Raw genomic sequence first — 22,248 nt, forward strand, 5'->3', positions numbered from 1 at the left:
GCTTTTCGAAGGAATTTCTATACTGTTTTCTAACTTTCTTGCCACCCATGCGAATTTCTCGCCTTTTGGCCCTTTTTTTACGTTTTCATAACTACTCCCAAATTCTCAAATTTTCTAAAATTCAGCAAAGTGAAATCCAAATTTTAAACCCACACTTAAAATCAATTTAAAGCATCAATGAGTTGTGAATTTAAAATTTTGCACCTCTGAAGTAGATATAAGGGAAGGAAGGAAGGAAGGAAGGAAGGAAGGAAGGAAGGAAGGAAGGAAGGAAGGAAGGAGGAGGTGGAGGAGGAGGGGGGAGTATTTCTTCAATCAAAATTTACATTAGCGATTTTTGACACATTTTTTTACATAATTATGCTTTGTAAGATTTCAACTTTTTTTCAATTTCAAAGGTTATTTGAATCACCAAAGTTCAGATTCAATTCAGTGCTTCTGAGAAGAACTTCAAGTTATCCTCAATCCAAAATATCGAAGACTTTTTTCCACCTTCCCCCCTGTACAATTTTTCTTTTTGAATTTAAAATATTTAAAATTCCGATCCAATTCAGATCAAGCTTCCGAGACAAAAATGAATCGAAGAAAGAACTAGGAGCTTTCAACACCAAAGTAAAAAAAAAAACGAAATTTTAATTTCGTAGAAACACTCGAAGTTGAAAAAGAACTGGACAGAAATCAGTCGAGCTTTCGAAACAAAAATCAAATAAACAAAATCACTTGTTTAGATCAGAAAAAACACTTCGAAAATAAAAAATTTTCCCCATTTATTGTACATATCATTTCAAAAGCTAAAGTTATATAGATATTTTTTAAACCATTTTAAAACATTTTTTTGTAAATCGGCTGAAACTTCAATAATTTTTTTTTGGGGGGGGGGGTGTGTTTATAATTACTAGATTATTACACCATACGTCAGCTTATATCGAATTTGTCAGGTTGTGTTTATTTTAAAAGAATTCATGAAAATTCTCGTGTTCAAAAATTCGAGCACAAAATTTTCAAAATTGAAAAAAAATCCACTAGAAGCTCCAGAATGACTAAAATGTCGCTTACAATCATTCGAGAGGCTGCAAATAGGCTGTAAATAAATTTTGAACACTACTACTTTCAAAAAAAAAAAATGGCTTCAGTTCAATTTTGAATATAAGTATAGCAGTTTGATAGGCTGGTTCTTCAGTTTTTAAAAGTTTGTAAAAAATCAAAAAATGAACTCGAACGTCTAAAATTTTGGAAATTGGTTTTTTTTTCTGAAGTACATTTTTCAGAAACTTGGGGTTTTTGTTCGATATTTGAGAAAAAATTCTCAAAATACAACATTGAAGTCTGTTTTTAAGTTCCTATCATCGAAATTTCCAGCAGAATTCTACTCATTCAGCTCGAGTTATTTCATCATAGGGGTCATCAAATTTGCAACATTAAATTTTTCAACTTTTCTTCAACATTGTTTTTTTTTAAATTTGTAGAATTGCAGACTACCATCTCCCCCCTCCAAAAAAAGCAATCGTATTTTTGGGATAAAAAAATAAAATTAATAAAAAATAATTTTTGATTTTAAAAAATTTTTGAGACCATTTCTCGACTTTTGACGATTTTTTAGGACACTTGACTACGTTTTACAACTTTTCGGCTCATATATGGGGTTTTCGATTATTTCATAATTTTCCTGACTTCCTCAACCTGTAAATATCTTGTTTAATCCCCCTCCCCTCCCACCCACTCATCACATTGTCTGCAATCACTACAAAAACACATTAAGCATACAGCACTCGTAAGTCTTATGGAAATGGTGAAAAAACGAGAAAATATCTTTTTCATTTTTCTTCAATTTTTTATTTTCATAAAATTTGGATTTTATGGATATCTTTATTTTTTAATTTTTTTTTTCTGTTCAAGTCTCATAAATTATTTTGCACACTTTTTAGCTCTTACAACTTATAGCTAAGTTTAGCCTTAATTCAGCTCAAGTTTGACGATTTTGAATCCCTCCCTTCTCCACCCTTTTCCCCAGAACAATTCCAACAAATCAAAATTTTAATGTTCCTCGACTGGATTTCGTGTCAGTTCCTTTAAAAAAATTGACACCATACGTAATTATTTTTGAATTTTTTCAACTTCCCATTTTTCATATTTTTAGGGGCGACAATAAACCTGATTCTTATTCCAACCCCCCCCCCTCCCTCCAAACCTAAATTTCCCTCATTTTCATCTCTACAAGCTCTACCAAAAAATCCACTCTGATACAGATTTCATTTTCACTTTTAAAATTCTCTCCGCGCGAAAAACACAACACCAGAGAGGTACACGTTTTGTGTAACAAGGCACTTAATTAACATAACATTTTCATTAATTGCCTCTGGTATATGGTGTTTTTTTGAGCGTTTACATTTGTCATAAAAAAAAAACCAACGTATACGGTACATCCACGTGAAAGTGAACCTGCATTACTTTTTTTTTCATCGGTGTTAAGCACACAATAAGTAAGGTAAACATCGAAAAAAAATTCATTTTACGAATAAAACTGGCGGGTAATTAAAATCATTATTCTCGCACTTCCAAAAACATTCTATCGGGCCTATTTTTTTCAACATTTCGCAAGTGCCAATCCTTTTATAGATACACAGTACACACATTTGACGAGTCTCTCCCAAAGAAAAATCATATTGCGTAAACCCACTGACCAAGTATCGGTCGGAAATCGTGTCACGTATTGTTTTGTAATTTGGTACGCCGAGATGTAATTATGAGGGTCATTGTTTACCATAGAACGGTTCGTACATCGCGTCTTTCTCGTGCCATTGATGAATCTGCCGACAATACGAATACAACGATTCTATATGGCATTTTAAAATCCGAAACCGACGCTTTCTAATTTCACAACTAGGATATTTTTATCGCTATAATGGTAAATTTATACAGTGCCAAGGTGAACGGAGAAAAATACCAAGAGAATAGATCTATAATGGTTTGTTTACACTTTGAAATTTTTTTCTCCTCTGTGACCTAGTTAATGGAAATGGAAAAATACCCCACGAACATCTCAAAACACATGTATCAATTTCTTATCAAAATTTGATCCAATTTTAAAGGTACATCCGGACTGAAGCCCTTCAAAAGCCCTACTCTTCAATAACTAAACCATTCACGAGATGCAAGAAAAAATTCAATTCAATTCAAAATCATCAACTTACTCTCGGAAACGGCAGCTGACACAGATAAAACAAACAAAAACACCACACTAATCGAAAACTTATTATTTACACAAAAAACGCAATATTTTTTCCTCATTTTGGAAATAAAAAAATCCCCGAACTAAACGAACACAAACACATACACTCGAAAAGCCCCCAAAAAAAAACCGTGAAAAAAAACACAACAAAGTCGTATATTCTCGTACTTTTTACACCTGCTCAACAACAACGTTCATGATTCGAGTCCATTACCGGTTTCACATCTAAAATGATAAACGGTGGTCGTCGGGAGTTCCAGTTCGAAACCGCATCGTACACTAACGACCTGTTCCGCTACCTGCAACTCCACGCTATCTTCTCCCCCTTTCTCTTTTTTCACCTGCTTCGTCTCATCTCCCCGCCACCGCCGCGATGCTTTCCATAAAAAAATAGTATCAACGGTTTAGTAGTAGTAGAAGTAGAAGTAGTTGTACCTTATGTACAAAAATTAGGGTACACAGTACTCAGTATATCGGACATGACGTCATAATCATACAACTTTCACCCTCTTCGCGCGTTCCTATTGGCTGAGCTACCGCGGTCGTTGTTTTCTCGACGTTTCATTCATTTTTTAATATTTTTTCGAAATTTAAAAAGTTTAGATCGGGTGTTCGTCGACGCTTTCTTGCTGGAGAATCTAGCGTGAACGTGTTTCTTCGAAGGGGGGTTGATGGAAAATGAGCCAGATGGTAGTCCTAGGGCTACACTACACAAACAAACTATACCGCTAGAATTTCAGCAACCGGTTCTGATTTAGGAGGTATGCAGAAAGAAATACAAATTGAAAACTTTGAAACTTGAAAATTCAAAAATTCCTATTTTCCAAAAAATAATTCAATACCGGATTCTTCAAGTCAAAATAGTTACAATTATTGCTATTCAATTTTAATTAAATTAAATCAATTTTCAATTAAAATTACATAATTTAAAATTCTATTCTTTTCAATTAAGTATTTATGTAATTCATTTTTATTTTTTTTTAATATATGTACATATCAAATTAAATTTAGGTAGGTAATTCATTTTCATTTGGTTTCATTTAATTGAATGTATACTTAAATTCAATATCATTCGTCTGGAGGGGGGGGGGGGAGGAGGAGCTGGCGGATGCACCGAATGAAGCACTCAAAATGTTATCCCCTCCTTCCAATTAAGAATCTTTCTCGTCCTGTTTTTTTTTTTCAGTTTCGGATTTGTCTTTCTAATAAATTTTTCAAAAATTAATTAGTCAACCTGACAGAAAAAAAACTAGAGGTGTTTTTTTCGAGGGGGGGGGACTAAAAATTTGACATGAGACAAAAATACCAATTTTGCCAAATAAAATTACGAGTTTTCAAAGTGAAATAAAAGATGAAGAGACAATTTCGCCAATTGATACTTACATGTAATTCGCTTTAAGTATTATCAAAAATTGTTATTTTCCCTTATGAATTTATGGAAGCTTCAAAAATGGAATTTTTGTTGGTTTAGAAAAGAGATAGGTAGAAACTGACCCGAGCAAGGCGAGGGCAAAGGCCTTTAAAAATTTGAGAGGTGAAAAATTTTGTTCCTCTATCTTCAATTTTTAGGTGATTGTTAAAAACTGGTTGCGAAATGCGAACCAATGAACCGGCTTCGAAATTTGATTGAACAGAATTGTGTAGTTTTTCATGCCCCACAATTTTTGTTTCGAGCTTTTTTCTCGATCTCCATTTTTTAGGTAATTTTTGACAACTGGTTGCAAATTAATAAACCGGTTTCAAAATCCGATCAGCGAAAATGGTTCAATTTTTCACGCTCCGCAACTTTTGTTTCAAGTTTTTTTCTCATATATCTTCAATTTTTAGGTGATTGTCAAAAACTGGTTACTAAATGCGAACCAATGAACCGGCTTCAAAATGTAATTGAACAGAATTGTGTAGTTTTTCATGCCCCACATTTGTTCCAAGCTTTTTTCTCGATCTACGATTTTTAGGTAATTTTTGATAACTGGTTGCAAATTAATGAACCGGTTTCAAAATCCGATCAGGGAAAATGGTTCAATTTTTCACGCTCTGCAACTTTTGTTTCAAGCTTTTTTCTCGATCTTCAACTTTAAGGTGATTGTCAAAAGCTGGTTGCTAATAATGCGAACCAATGAACCGGTTTCAAAATGCGATTAGACAGAATTATGTAATTTTTCACGCTCTACAACTTTTGTTCCAAGCTTTTTTCTCTATCTACAATTTTTGGGTATTTTTTGATAACTGGTTGCAAATTAATGAACCGGTTTCAAAATCCGATCAGCGAAAATGGTTCAACTTTTCACGCTCTGCAACTTTTGTTTCAAGCTTTTTTCTCATATATCTTCAATTTTTAGGTGATTGTCAAAAACTGGTTGCTAAATGCGAACCAATGAACCGGTTTCAAAATGCGACTAGACAGAATTATGTAATTTTTCACGCTCTACAACTTTTGTTTCAAGCTTTTTTCTCTATCTTCAATTTTTGGGTATTTTTTTGTTAACTGGTTGCATATTAATGAACCGGTTTCAAAAAATTCATATCACGTTTTTTTGTCGTCTTAGTGTGTAGAATACATTTGCGCCAATAAAAACCAGTTTGAATTTTTTGACCAAACTGGTTTTTCAATTTGTGGACACCCTGTTATGGGCCTGAAATTTTCAAGGTTGCTTTAGAAAGCCTTTATTTTTCCCTACTCAACGCCGCTTCATTCACCTCTCTAGCTCTTTCCACTTGAAAATAAAAGCCACCGAGCACTACTTTTGTGACATACAGTAGATTTTTATAAAAATTCGAGCTCAATTTGAAAAAAAGAAACACAGATGCCCAAGCGAAGTGAGGGTAAAAATTTCAAAAATTTGCATTTTGACAACACAATTTTAGAAATTGAATGTATTTGCTTGTAATTAAAAATTTTGGAATAAAATAAAATCAAACTGGCTCGAGCGAAACGAGAGCAAAAGTTTGCAAAAATTTATGTATACATAGAAAAGGTGAAAATATAGGGGGCCCCTTGGAGTCTCAGGGCCCTTGGCGATCGCCAGATAACTCGCTTCATTCATTTCTAATTCAATTTAATTTTGTTTAGGTACTTTAATTTGTCTCAAAATCAAGGATGCGAATGATAGGTATATGATTCGAATCACGGTTCGGATAAAGAATATCGTGATTTGATTTGTGATTCAAAATTCGAATATTTTTTCAGACGTGATTTGTGATTCTTGATTCATAAGGTTATAACATATGAGCCATAAATCATGTTCACGACATGGTTTACGACTGTTTTGTTGTTTTGTTTTTTTTTTGCTCCTAGTTCTCTTCATTAAACGACGTCAATACTTTTGATTTTTGCAACATTCTTTATTGAATTTTCAGACACGTAATTCTACATACGACTTCATCCACTTTGAATGATCTACGAGTACATATTTCAAGCAATAATTGTTGCCGATTTTACCTCAACTTTTAGCAATTTCCAGTCATTTTCAAACTCATTTCACAGTTTTCATGATACGATGTACTTCATGCTGCAATTCTTTTCGTGATTCGTCCCAACCCGGCTCAAAATTAATTTTCAACTTCAATCCGATTAATTTCAATTTTCATCTCATATAGTTCTGTTTCAATAATGCGTTTTAATACGATTTATTTTACCTTAATATATTTTCAATTCAATTATAATTTATATTTGATTCAATTTAATTTTATCACTTGTCTTTGATCTAATCGATTTCAATTTCGAGTCATTATCAGAAATGTGGCATCGAATTTTAAGCAAAATACATCCATAATCTACAATTTTCTTTGAATATGAGACTCTCTCCCAGTTTGAAGGTGCTGACCACAAATACGATGTGGAATTAGAAAACTGAGCCCAGATTCGTGTTCAGCACCTTCAAAAATATGCTATGTATTCATTGTATCGCATGACTCAATAAATAGTTTCAGTTTCTGGGCCCAATGAAAAGGATCATGTGGGATCGGGGAAGGTCGAACAAAGCCCTCTTCCCTCATTCCGTATCCAAAGAATTGGGGATTCTTGGGTGGGTGATGTAACAAAAAAAATCAACGAAATCGAAAAACTAGGCCTCCACACTTGATCGCCAAAATTGCACAAAAACAACTAAAAAGCAGAAAACATTCGTATGCCAGCAATTTACATAGAAGTCTTGAACATACAGAAAATTAGCTGAATTGTTAAAAATACGAAAAAATTGATTTTAAAATTATGGTAAAATTTTGTTAGAAAACCCCTTTACTCGATGAAATAAACTCATCACAAAAAAAATAAAATTTAAAAAAATTCAATTTTCAATTCCAAACATCAAAAAAAGTTTAAATTTATTCAGTTGTCTTATTTTGACCTCTTTCTGACGTATTTCATAAAAAATTTGATAAAAATCACACTCATAGCAAAAAAAATAAAATTCGTTTATTTTTTGAATTTTTTCGAATTCTGATTTTTTGTGATGAGTTTATTTCGTCGAGTGAAGGGGTTTTTTCAACTTTTTCAACGGATACGTAAAAATAGGGATCAAATGGGTCAACTTCACCAGTCAAAACTTTTTTTCATGTTTTAAATAAAAAAATCGTATTTTTTGCAAACTTTCAAATTTTTTAATTCGACTTTACGACACATAACGCAGTTCCAATTTTGTAATATGTTGTTCAGCATGAAAAGTTGTCCATAATATATTTTTATCAGAATTTTTGAGAGTCGGAACGATATGAAAACTACGTTTTGAAACTTTTCGAGCTAATTTTTCGTACAAAAAAAAGTGGCAACACTGATTTTTATAATATCATCAAAAAGCCTTTCAAAACCCCTAACTACTGGGAAAAGTTCCATTTTGGTAGGTATCGCAGTTATCGAGTAATCCACTGCTGAAATGGATGATATTTCAAGTTCACTGAAAATTTTGACACCCCCTAGCAGCCTTTAAAAAAGGGCTAGAGGGCTGCGATTTGCGCCATTGGTCATCCCTTTGGGAGATCTTTCCACAGAAAAAATTTCAAAAAAATCGCTGACCCCCCCCCCCCTTACCACTTCATGGTCGAATTGACGTGGAATGACTCTAATACGTAATGTAAAGATTTTGAAAAATTCGTGAAAATGGCCAGTCAAATAGGGCTATATTAAAAATGCGAATAATTTCATAAATGACAACAAACAAAAAATTAGCACAACTGAAACAAAATTTCAAGGAAATGCCCAAAATTATTAAAAAATGCTGAATATGATGGACAAAAATTTTTTACATTGTTATAAAATTAATTTCATCGCTTCAATCATCAATAAATCGCCTATTTATTTCAATTTTTTCAATGTACCTCTCTGCATAAAACAAAAAAAAACTTGAGTACTGCTCAAAGGAAAATGGAATCGTAAAAAAAAAAAAAAAAATGGATACGAGTACGTAGCAATTGACAAAAATCAAAGAGTACGTTGCGTTTTTTTGCACATTGAAAAACACATAATTAATATTTTCGATCAAGTAGGTACCATATGGCACGTACTACATCTGATATCGTTGTCAATATATATTTATACAGAAGGTGTTGCTAGAACATGTATTACCTATACTTATTCATACATTGAACAGATTGAATTTTCCCTCACAGAAAAATACTACTAGTTTTTTTTTCACTAGTATGTATTTTCGTATTACTAGTTTTCTACTACTAGTTAAACCACTAGTAGTACTAGAAGTTTCCAACTAGTAGTAGAAAACTAGTAATACGAAAATACATACTAGTAAAAATTACTACTAGTATTATCACTAGTAGTATCATCATACTTCATACTAGTAGTTTATTTCAAGGATTAGAGGAGCACGCCACCACTCGTGGTTGACTACTAGGGGTTTAAAGTAAAATATTAAGGTTGATCAAAAAAATTTTTTTTCAATTTTTAAAATTTTTTTGCAATGTATTTGAACAGGAATAAACAAAAACGATGATTTATTAATGTTTTTCATTTTTTTAAATGAATTTTTTCAATTCTTTTCAAATTTAGTGCATAGGCTAATAAATTGATAATATTTTACTCATGATTACCCAAACTTTGATTGTAACTAATTTCATACTTGGTTATGAAAATTTTTTTAAATAACAATTGGAAAAGCGATTTTTTTCTATTAAGTACTCATTTTTTTCCCGTTCCTCTCCCCTCCCCTCCCCTTCCCTTCCCCCTCGGAGGGGGCTGGTGCCTCGAAATTTTTTTTTCATTTTTCAACTGGAATTTGAGTTTTATTCTTAAAAATGAACTTTTTTCCGGTCCTCTTCTCTCCCCTCCCCCTCGGAGGGGGCTGGTACCTCGCAATTTTTTTTACCTACTTATTTGTTTATTTGTTTATTTATTTATTCATTTTTTTTGTATTTATTGAGCTCCCAGAAATGAAGTTGTAATCAATTTTCAGATTGATTTCAATCATTACCCATAACTAGATAATTTTGACAGGACCACAATTGAAATTTTTGTAATTAGGTAGGTAGATATTTAAAAAAAAAAATTCAATAGGTACAGTGTTTCCACATTTATAATTTTTTGACCTATGGTTTTTTAGCTTTTCAAACAAAATTGACAAATTTTTGCTCCTAGAAAACTAGTTGGTTTTTCGAATACTATTAGTACTTCTAATAACTACTAGTAAATTTGAATTTGAACTTGTAGTTTTTGCTGAATTCTACTAGTGAAATAAAAGTGATTTTACTTACTACTAGTACTTCTAAAATACTACTAGTGAACATGAATTTAAACTAGTAGTTTTTGCGAAATACTACTAGTAAAATAAAAGTGATTTCACTTACTACTAGTACTTCTAAAATACTACTAGTGAACATGAATTTAAACTAGTAGTTTTTGCCAAATACTACAAGTGAAGTAATTTACTAGTAGTATTTTTGAAATACTACTAGTGAATTACAAGTATACTACTAGTTTTTGCAAATACTAGTAGTATTTTTCCGTGAGGGTTGAGATTGGGGATTCATAAAGATGACAAAAAATATGGATTCCGACGATTATTCAACAACCAAACGAAGTATGGTAGTATTTTTTTCACAGTCGATCGCTCACCTTATATAATCATACAAAAACTGTTCAAACGACACTCACTACCAACAACTACCCACTACCTAGTACCTCTACCTACTTGCATACGTTATTTCTATGATGAATTTTCGCGTTTTTTCATACTCGTATTATGTAGTCATTTATTTGACGATTTTACACGTACGTGCAGAATTGAAAATAACATCAACAGAGTTCGATGAAATTAATGGGTAAGTCGTCTTTTCTCGACATAAAACATAAAAGAAGAAGAAAAGAGCAGTAAACTCGTGTAATAGGGGTAACGTACCAGTTTTTTTCCCCCCCTAACATAATTATTTTACCCACTCAAGTTTTTCTCAAAAAATAAGCCAATATCTAACACATTTTTGAGATCTGACAACACAATGAAGATCAAACGTATAGAATAGATGCAAAACACGATGAAATGAAAAAACTACACTTTATAACATTCGTCTCAAATTGGTAGAATTAAAATACTTTGCATAGCCAAATTTTTTGGGTTTTTTTAATGAAATTTGCAAAAAAACGTAAGTTGGGTTTGCAAGGTTTTGGTACCTAGACAACTCCATTTAACCCAATGTAAAATTAATCGCGATATAACGCTCATTAGCGATTATAAATCGCGTTTTAACGCTCTAAAATTCAGGAAAAATCGCATTTTTTAAAGATTTTAACAACAAAAAACCAATCTTTTGCGACAAAAAGCTTACTTTCATGTAAAAAAGTCTCACTTTCTGAAAATTTTGGCCACGACAGTTTTTTTTTTCAATTTTTGCAGTTTTGATTTTAAGAAAAAGTAAAAGAAAAACTTTTATGGCAAAAATTTTCCAAAAATACTACAATTGTTTTCAATTTTGGCCAAAAAAAGTAAGATTTTCTGATAACCTCATTAAACTTTAATAGAAGCTTGATTACAATAATTCTTACAAAAAAGGCAGGTATTTGATGTATGAAATTGAGAATTGAATTTTTTCGAATTTTGATTTTTTTGTGATGAGTTCATTTCATCGAGTGAAAGGGTTTTTTCAACTTTTTCAACGGATACGTAAAAATAGGGGTCAAATGGGTCAACTTCACCAGTCAAAACTGTTTTTCATGTTTTAAATAAAAAAATCACATTTTTTCACAAACTTTCAATTTTTTAAAATCGACTTTACGAAATAACGCCAACCCAATTTTTTAATATGTTGTTCAGCATGAAAAGTTGTCCATAATATATTTTTATCAGAATTTTTGAGAGTCGGAACGATATGAAAACTACGTTTTGAAACTTTTCGAGCTAATTTTTCGTACAAAAAAAAGTGGCAACACTGATTTTTATGATATCATCAAAAAGCTTTTCAAAACACCTAACTATTGGAAAAAGTTCCATTTTGGTAGGTATCGCAGTTATCGATTAATCCACTGCTGAAATGGATGATATTTCAAGTTCTCTGAAAACTTTGACACCCCCTAGCAGTCTTTAAAAAGGGGCTAGAGGGCTGCGATTTGCGCCATTGGTCATCATTTTGGAAGATCTTTCGACAGAAAAAATCTCAAAAAAATCGTCGACCCCCCCCCTTACCATTTTTTGGTCGAATTGACGTGGAATGACCCTGCACCAATATGACTATACATAGTTACGTGTAATGTGTTTCAAATTTCCGACGTTTTAAAATTTTTAGCATATGTGATTTATTATGCTATAAACACAGCTGAAAAGCTTCTCATTAAATTTTTTCAAAAAGTAAAATCCAGAAACTTGTATCGAATGACACCCTGAGAACCTTAAATTCTTGGTTCTCTATTCAGATTGGTTCTCTGGGTCGGTTACAGTTCATCTGAATTTTCAGTTTTTGCTGATGACGTGTAAATTTCTGTTGAGCATTTGTTGATGTAACGATGGTTCAATGTTATTTTGCAGATCAGATATCTGTAATTTGGGCGCCCCGACCGCAATTTGTTCAGCAATCGTTGAAGATCCAGAAACGGAGTGTATAGAAATAAATGGAGACTTCAAGGATAAGATAGTTAAACGAAAAATGTTGGTTTGTTCAAATTATTGGGGCACAATCTACGGATGTGCATACGCGTTGGCAAAAAAACCAGTAATGACAGAATACTGTGCCACTTTAGCTGCTTGTTGTTAGCATGCACACTACAGCAAAAATCACAATTCACAACGATTAGGTTATTGTTTTTCTTCTTTTCAAGTACCTATCTATATCTATATTTTAGTATTAATTCATTTTATTCGGGTGCTATGTAGAATATGTACCAATAAAAATATGTACATATAATAATTTTCAAAGAAACAGGCTTGCATCATTCGCTCCTTCCAAAAAATTGACCGTTTATATGAAATTGAAGCGATTAATTGAAGTACCTGGAGAAAAGCCAATATTTCAGGAAGCTCCAGATTGGCTTTAAAATGGTCGCGATTGATTCCGAGAGTCCTCATATTGTTTTACTGCATATTATGTACCTATCTATTTAGTATTAATTTATTTTATTCAATAAATACAATAATTTTCAAGTTCTAAACGCTTGCATTATTCGCTGCTTCCAAAAATTTGGCCGATGAAATGAAATTGAAGCAGTTTGAAACTACTGCAGAAAAATCAACTTTTGCTGGAGACTAAGGTTTAAAATGGTCACAATGGATTCTGAAGATCAACATTGAGAGATTGAGGTAGTTTTAAGTGATTTTTTTTGCAAAAAATACAATTTTAATTTTTTTTCTTGCTAAACTGAACTTTTTTCAATTCGTCATGTAACCTTGATTTACAATTCACCTGCTCTAATCCATTCAAAACGTCGAACTCGAGACAAGATGAAAGAGCTTAGCCGAGTAAAATAGACGATTTATTGATCTCATCCTTCGATTTCAAAACTAACCAGCGGAAATGGTTCCTTACGATCCAAAACTCCTGCGATACAATGTGTAGACTACTAAATCACCTCTCATCCCTCCAAATGGCGTAAAATTGCAGTTTCAGTTGAAAATTTCTCATTTCGACCTTCATCTCTCAATTTTGTCAATTATTTCTAATGAGTAATGATTAGGGCAACCCAATATATTTTTTTGAATGTTTTTTTGTTGCACTTCGATTACAAATGTAACAAAATCATTTTACGTTTCAGAAAATTGCCTTTCATTTAAGACCTACTTCATTTCGAATATTTTGCCTTAAAATGAATATTTTCACATATTTGATTGCTATTTGAAGAGTGATATTCCAAAACTAGCTTTGTCCATTTTTATCGAAGTGCGTTTTTCAGCGCGGTACCTGGTAGATGAAGTAGTAACTCACATTCGTACATCATCAACCTACCAAAATGAGGTGTTAAACTCACCTAAATAGCCAATTCACTAAAAAAAATTTTAAAAATTATCTTCCAAAACGTGCTTTATCCATTTTTATTGCAATTTTTTTCAGCAGTATTTTGTGGATGAAGTGTATACCTACACTCCTACATCATAAATCCACCCAAATAAAGTGCTAAACTCGCCTAAAAAGCCAATTTACCCGTTTAAAGGGAAACTGTTTTTCCTCTTTCCTGAAAAGTTGTGAAAATGGACAAATCGAGTTTTGGAATATCACTCTTCAATCGATATAATTCGTTTTAAGACTTATAAAAAATCGCTGTTTTCCATTTTGAATTTATGGAAGTTTCAAAAATGGAATTTTTGTTGGTTTAGAAAAGAGATAGAAATCGGTCCAAGCACGGCGAGGGCAAAGGTCTCTACAAATTTGAGAGGTAAAAAATGTTTTTGAACAATTTGATCACATTTATAGCAAATTTCAATTTTGAAAATGAAAAGCAAACAGGCCCGAACGAAGTCAAAGCAAAATCTACAATGTAGTTCTGTTTCAAGAGGCAGAAAACAATGGTTTTTCAAGTTAAAAATGTGTTTTTTTGGATAAAACATTTTTTGAAATTTGAATACCCACCTAACTGATGCCCAAGCGAAGCGAGGGTAAAAAATTTCAAAAATTCGCATTTTAACAATATTTTAGAAACTGAATGTATTTAATTTATTTAATTGAAAATTCTGATTTTGAAAAAAAAGAAAATCAAACTGGGCCGAGCGAAACGAGAGCAAACGGGTTGGCAAAACTTTATATTTAGAGGTGACTCACTTCATCAATTTTTAGTTCAATTTTATTTTACTTAGGTACCTACTTTAATTTGTCTCAAAATCAAGGATGGGAATGATATACGAGTATGATTTGAATCACGATTCGGATAAAAAATATCGTGATTGGATTTGTGATTCAAAATTCGAATATTTTTTCAGGCATGATATTTGTGATCCATTTATAGCAATTTTCAGTCATTCTCATACTCGTTTCACTTTCACTGTTTCAAAGATACATATTTTATTTTCATGCAATTTTCTTCGTGATTCATCCCAACCGTGCTCAAAATGCATTTAATTTCAATTCAATTTGATTTACGTATTATGTTTAATTTTAATTTCAATTATGTAATTGAAGAGTGATATTCCAAAACTCGCTTTGTCCATTTTCACAACTTTTCAGGAGAGAGGAAAAACAGGTTCCCTTTAAACGGGTAAATTGGCTTTTTAGGCGAGTTTAGCACTTTATTTGGGTGGATTTATGATGTAGGAGTGTAGGTATACATTTCATCCACTAAATACTGCTGAAAAAAATTTCAATAAAAATGGACAAAGCGCGTTTTGGAACATTTTTTTTTTTAAATTTTTAGTGAATCGGCTATTTAGGTGAGTTTAACACCTCATTTTGGTAGGTCGATGATGTAGGAATGTGAGTTAATACTTCATCTATCAGGTACCACTGAAAACCCAACTTTGATAAAAATGGACAAAGCGAGTTTTGGAATATCACTCTTCAATTCTGTTTCAATACATTTTAATATACAATTTATTTGATTTTAATTTATTTTCAAAAATTTTATCAGTTTGATCTGATCAATTTTAATTCTGAGTCATTCTCATTATCAGAGCTGCGCCATCAAATTTCAAGCAAAAAACATATTCATAATCTGAAAATTTTATTTTTCTCTGTTTGAAGGTGCTGACCGCAAATACGATTGCATTCACTGTTTCGCATGACAGCCACGATGAAAAGGATCATGTGAGCTCGGGGAAGCTCAAACAAAGCCCTCCTCGCTCATTCTGTACCCAAGCAGTTGCAGATAAATAGACGGTGGTGTTCTAAGTTTTTAGAGTGGATAACGTAAAAAAAAAATGATCGAGATCGAAAAACTAGACCTCCAAACTTGATGATCGAATTGACATCGAATATCGACCAACGAGTACATAAAACCATTGAAAATATTACAAATAATGTTATAAAATATCGCCAAAATTGCGCAATAATAACTAAAAAACATGAAAATTTCATTTGTCAGCAATTTAGGAGTCTTGAACATTCAGAAAATCAGCTAAAATTGTTATAAAAGTTGTTTAAAAACAGAAAAATTGATTTTAAAAATAATACGATATTTTGTTAGATTTTATAAAATTCTGCATTAGTTGTTCTGAATTTCGACAAAATACATAAATTGAATAAAAATGAAAAAATACCATTTAAAAAAAATGAGTCTCACAAGGGAACTACCTGAACCAGCAGAAACGAAAATGAACGAATCAAAGCTAGATCGAAAGGGGACTACCTCAGGGCCCCAAATCCAAAATTTCAAGTGCTGAAGTTGATTTCTCGATTTTTGGTGAATTTTTGAAAATTGAAAAATCCAAAAAATTATCAATTAAACCAAAAATAGAAAATATTGATGAAAATTGAAATTTTCTCGGGAAGTAGTTCAGATGGCGTCCCTAACTCATTTACAACTATCGAAATTCGCAAAACCTCAATTCCAGTCATTCTGGAGCCTCCAGCGATTTTTTATCATTTCTCCAAAAACTTGAAATAGCTCTGGAACAGCTAAAAATCAACTTCAGCACAAATAACTTCATTTGGGGTCTATGTGGGTTGCCTTTAACCAATTTTCGGGGTTGTCGCGAAAATCGGTGTCTGCCGGTTCAAATGTGTATTTTTGCCCATTGGAAAAAATGCCAAAATTTGAAAATGTTAAATATTCCATCTTTTGCAATGCTATCTACCTGAAATCCAGCTCCGACCTATTTTCGACGTTCCGAATAGGTAAACTCCCCATTTAGACCATTCTGGAGCCTCTAGCGATTTTTTACCATTTCTCCAGAAACTTGAAATAGCTCTGGAACGGCTAAAAATCAACTTCAGCACAAATCACTTCATTTGGAGCCTATGTGGGGTGCCTTTAACCAATTTTTGGGGTTGTCGCGAAAATCGGCATCTGCCAGTTCAGATGTGTATTTTGTTCATTGACTTGTGCAATGAATAAACAGCAAAACTTGAAAATGTTTAATTGTTTAATATTCCATCTATTGTGATGCTACCTATCCTGATTTAAGCTCCAACATGTGGTTTTTTCCAAAGAAAGTACATATGTGCCTGGTTGGTACTGCACATCTGAACCGGCAGACGCCGATTTTCGCGACAACCCCAAAAATTGGTTAAAGGCAACCCACGTAGGCCCCAAATGAAGTTATTTGGGCTGAAGTTGATTTTTAGCTGTTGCACAGCAATTTCAAGTTTCTGGAGAAATAATAAAAAATCGCTGGAGGCTCCAGAATGACTGGAATTGAGGTTTTGCGAATTTCGATAGTTGTAAATGAGTTAGAGACGCCATCTGAACTACTTCCCGAGAACATTTCAATTTTCATCAATATTTTCTATTTTTGGATTAATTGATAATTTTTTGGATTTTTCAATTTTCAAAAATTCACCAAAAATCGATAAATCAACTTCAGCACTTGAAATTTTGGATTTGGGGTCCTGGAGTAGTCCCCTTTTGATCTAGCTTTGATTCGTTCATTTTCGTTTCTGCCGGTTCAGGTAGTTCCCTTGTCAGAATTGTAGAAAATTTCCCAAATATATTTATAAAATTGAAAAAACAAGCATGAAAGTTGTAAAAAATGATGAGAGAAAAAATGAAATATTTAAATCGCATAACATTTTTATAAAAAAAAAAAACTGTCTATTGTAAAGATTCTGAAAAATTGGTAAAAATGGCCAGTGAAACATAATTATTAAAAATGCGAATAATTTCATAAATGACAACAAACAAAAAATTAGCACAACTGGCACAAAATTTCAAAAGGCCCGAAATTATTTTAAAAAATTTATAATGATGGGCAAAAATTTGTTACATTCTTATAAAATTAATTTAATTGCTTTAATCATCAATAAATCATGTTTTTATTTCAGTTTTTAAAATGTACATCCACGTTGTCCTTTCCAAACAAAAACAAAAATACCGAATCTACTGACGAATTTCAACTCATTACCGCTAACATCGCTTGTCGGGCCTGATTACGAATTGGGGACAACTTCAGAGATTTCATCCCTCCAATAACTCAGAAATCAAAGAAATACGTACTGTGTAAATGAACTAATTTCTGGCGTAAAACGAAAAAACCTAATTATACTGCTCGAGCTCGAAGTAAAATGGAATCGTAATTTTTTTTTGTTTTAAATGGAAAATTACGAGTACGTAGAAATTAACAAAAATCAAGAGCACGTTTATAGCGTTTTTTTGCACATTGAAAAACACATACGAGTACATATACGCGTATTTTCGATCAAGGAGGTACCATATGGCTATACTACATTTGAAATCGTTGTCAATATATTTACACAGAAGGTGTTGCTAGAACATGTATTACTTATACATATTCATACATTAAACTGATTGAATTATGAGATTGGGAATTTATAAAGATGACAAGTTACGTATTTCGACGATTATTCAACAACTAAACGAAATATGGTAGTTTCTTTTCACAGTCGTTCACTCATCTTACAATATTATTATTGAACTACCAACTGGTACCTCTACTTATGTACTCGTAAATTCCATCTAAAATGAATTTTCGCGTTTTTTCGTATGTAGTCATTTATTCGACGATTTTACACGTATTTGTACATGCAGAATTAGCAATAACAAGAAAAGAGTTTGATGATAACGATGGGTAAGTCGTCTTTCTCAAGTTATACCTAATAGCCAAAGAGCCTCTTTTTGGATTTTTTCAAAAAGTAAGATTTAGAAACTAGTATCGAGTGCGCCTTGAAGCAAATAGATATGCAATGAAAAAAAAAGGGCAGGACTCAAAGAACCATCTTGAATTCTTGGTTCATTATTCAGAGTGGCTCTGGGTATCTAAATTTTCATTTTTTTTGCTGATAACTTGTAAATTTCTGTTGAACATTTGATGCAACGGCGATTCAATGTTAATGTTATTTTGTAGATCAAGTATCTGTGGCTTTCCCGGCCAGACAGCAATTTGTTCACGAATCGTTGACGATCCTGAAGTGGAATGTAAAGAAATAAAGGGATATTTCAAAGATGACATAGAAGAACGAAAAATGTTGGTTTGTTCAGATGATAATGGCACCATCTACGGGTGTGTATATGCGTGGGAAACTGAAGCTGTAACGACTGACTACTGTGGCTTTTTGAGTGCTTGTTGTTAGCATGCACACTTTTCAGCAAATATCACAATTCACAACAATGCAATTGTTTTTCTATATATTACGTACCTATAATTGAATCGGTCAGTGCAGAAAGGGCATAAGTCCATTTTTGCGTTTTTCAGGAATAACAAAAAACTGATTCATTCAAAAATCAAAAAATTTCAGTAAACATGCTTAAGGTCATTGAAAGAGGACCCCAAGACACAACTTTTAGCGCAGTTTCCAAAAAAAAATATTCACGTGCGCCAGTGCTGTTGCTGCCTAAACAAATGGGACTTAGACCCTTTCTGCACTGAATTGACAAAATTTCTTTCGAAATTTCTCGGGCACGAATGGGGCTTGATTCTACATCTAAGTACATCATTTAGACTGCTATCCCGTTTAAATTGACCAAAAACCCCTTGAGTTCTAAGACTTTTTGTCGAAGTTGTTAATTTTTTCATCATTTTTCAGTTCAGAGATTAACTTAAATTTCAAAAAATGGTCTTCTCAAAAATGTTAGTTATTTTTCAAGGAATTTAAAAAATTTTACAAAAAAGTCATAAATGCGGATCCGCCCTTTTTCTGCGCCCAAATACCACTTTCCCGGCAGTTTTGCGGAAATCTGACATCACCAGTCGATCCGCCATACTTTGAAACCCCCATTTCCGCAAAAAAAATTTTTTTCAAAAATGTGACTTGTTACCTTTCTGCACTGACCGATTCAATTATACATATATTATATTATTTATTAATTTTGTAGAAGTGCTCTGTAGCATACCGATAAATACAATTATTTTCAAAGAAACATGCATGTTCTAAACGCTTGCATCATTCGCCCCTTCCAAAGATAGACCGATGAAATAAAATTGAAGCAATTTGAAATTACTGGAGAAAAGCCAACTTTTGCTGGAGCCTAAAGATTTGTTTCAAAATGATCACCATGGATTCCGACACGGTCAACATTGAGAGGCTGAGGCAGTTTTGAGAGATTTTTTTGTAAATTTTTCCTATGTGTAATAATTTTTACAAAAAATTGAACTGCTTGATTTTGAGAACCCCTGAATCCCTTTCCGGACCACCCAAGTGGTCAAAATTCATTTCTAGACTAATTTTAAATCGAAATACATCATGCATTGCGTCATTCTATGCCAAATCGGCGGACTTTGGCACGATGGGTCGATGGGTCTTTGATATTTTTCTTAAAAATCAGATCATGCGTAGAGGTCATCAAACGATAAACTGGACATTTTTTCGATTCTTTTTTTAGAATTTTGAACTTTTTAAAAAAAATTGTAGTACTCTGAAAGGGTAATCGACGAATGATGTTAAAATCAGTGTTGCTACTTTCAAAAACCTAAAAAAATCGACTTAAGAACTTATAATTCAAATATAAGTTAATCAAGATGTCCACCAGTTAAAACTCTGAAAAAATCTCAGTTTTAGTCTTTTAAATGAAGAATAACATACCTACCTATTAAAAAGATTGGTCGAACATTTTGTTTTTCATTTTCGAGAAAAAAAATGTACAAGTTTGGCACTAGCAAAAATACCATCAGAAACCTAAAAAATGAATATTTTTGCATTTTTGAAATAGTACACCAATATGTGGACGGACATGTGAAAAAATCCCCCCTCCCCCAATTTGTCAATGAATTTCATGATTCATAAGATTATATAGCATATATGAGCCATGCATAAATCATGTTCACGACTCATTTTTTTTTCTCCTCGTTCTCTTCGTTTAACGACATTACTTTTAATTTTTGCAACTACCCAAGTAGTTCAACTTTATCCACTTTAATTAATGATATTTCAAAAAAAAAAAAAATTGATCCTCATTTACTAAAAAAGATATTTTTCGATCTACTCGCGAATTTCAACCCATTTTTGGATCTGACTCCGAATCAGGTACGAGTACAACTTCACAGATCTCATCCCTCCAATAAATCGGAAATCAGAAAAATATTCTATACCTAATAAATGAGTTGATTTCTAGCGTAAAAAAACTAATTAGGTACTGCTCAAAGGAGAATAGAATCGTAATTTTCAAGAAAATTGAAAAATTACGAGTAGGTAGCAACAATCGAGAAATATCAAGAGCACGTCACGCGTCAGCGTTTTCTTGCGCATTGAAAAAAAACATACTTTCCATCAAGTATGGCATGTACCATATGGCATTTGTACTACGTCATTGTATCGTTGTTAAAATACAGAAGGTGCTACCTATTCACTATTCAGTCATTGAACAGATTAAACTATGGAATAAATATTGAAATGGAGAGGTTTAGAAGATAGCCAAAATTATGGATTTCGACGATTATTCAGCAACCAGACGAAGTATGATAGTTTCTTTTCACAGTCGTGTACGCTCATTTCACTATCTTACTGAAACTTTTCTACGACACTACCTACCAACTACCTGCCAAGTTATAATATCTATAATGAATTTTCGCGTTTTTTCGTACGTAGTCATTTTTTCGACGATTTTACACGTACATGCAGAATTGAAAATAACATCAAAGGAGTTTGATGAAAACAATGCGTAAGTGGCCTTCCTCGACATAAAAAAAGAAAAGAAAACACTGATTTCATTTTTTATACGTAGTTCGATGGGGTTTTCGATTTGCCAACTTTTTTATCATAATTTTTCACCATCCATCAGAAGTGCGCGGAACACAAAATTAGTAAAAAGATAATTTTTTTAGAGGGGAGAAAAAAAACATTTTCAAAGTAATTTTTGATAAAGTAACCAGGAACCCCGTTCAACCATTTCAATCGACAATATGAGTCATTCCACGTCAATTCGAACAAGAAGTGGTAAAATTCAATTTTCAATTTCCAAACATCAAAAAAAGTTTAAAATTCAGTTGTGTTATTTTGACCTCTTTCTGACGTATTTTATGAAAAATTTAATAAAAACCTCACTCGTAGGAAAAAAATTAAAATTCGTTTATTTCATCAAATGAAAGATTTTTCTCAACTTTTTCAATGGATACGTAAAAATAGGGGTCAAATGGGTCATCTTCACTAGTCAAAACTTTTTTTCGTGTTTTAAATTTAAAAATCGCATTTTTTCACAAATTTTCATTTTTTTTAAATCAACTTTACGACATAATGCCATCCTAATTTTTTAATACGTTGTTCAGCATAAAAAGTTGTCCATAATATATTTTTTTCAGAATTTTTGAGAGTCGGAATAATATGAAAACTACGTTTTGAAACTTTTCGAGCTAATTTTTCGTACGAAAAAAAAGTGGCAACACTGATTTTTATGATATCCCAAAAGCCTTTTAAACCTCCTAACTATTGGAAAAATATCCATTCTGGTAGGTATCGCGGTCATCGAGTAATCCACTGCTGAAATGGATGATATTTTAAGTTCACTAAAAACTTTGACACCCCCTAGGAGCCTTTAAAAAAAAGGGCTATAGAGATTG

General features: G+C 32.4%; 1 protein-coding gene across 5 annotated transcripts in view; it reads right to left on the reverse strand.

Moving 5' to 3' along the window:
- The window catches only part of LOC135845675 (sushi, von Willebrand factor type A, EGF and pentraxin domain-containing protein 1), a 165,774-nt gene that overhangs the window by 87,020 nt on the left and 56,506 nt on the right, over positions 1-22,248 (reverse strand). For 3 of the 5 annotated variants that reach the window (XM_065364442.1, XM_065364443.1, XM_065364441.1), the window contains exon 1: positions 3,192-3,519. The exons of 1 other annotated variant lie outside the window; for it this stretch is intronic. In XM_065364442.1, coding sequence (XP_065220514.1) covers positions 3,192-3,288 — 97 coding nt within the window. In that variant the 5' untranslated portion in view covers positions 3,289-3,519. Of the gene's footprint in view, positions 1-3,191; positions 3,521-22,248 lie in introns of those variants that run through there. One more of the 5 variants, XM_065364444.1, reaches the window with a different exon arrangement.

The sequence above is a fragment of the Planococcus citri genome, chromosome 4 (assembly GCF_950023065.1).
Source record: "Planococcus citri chromosome 4, ihPlaCitr1.1, whole genome shotgun sequence".
NCBI lineage: Eukaryota > Metazoa > Arthropoda > Insecta > Hemiptera > Pseudococcidae > Planococcus > Planococcus citri.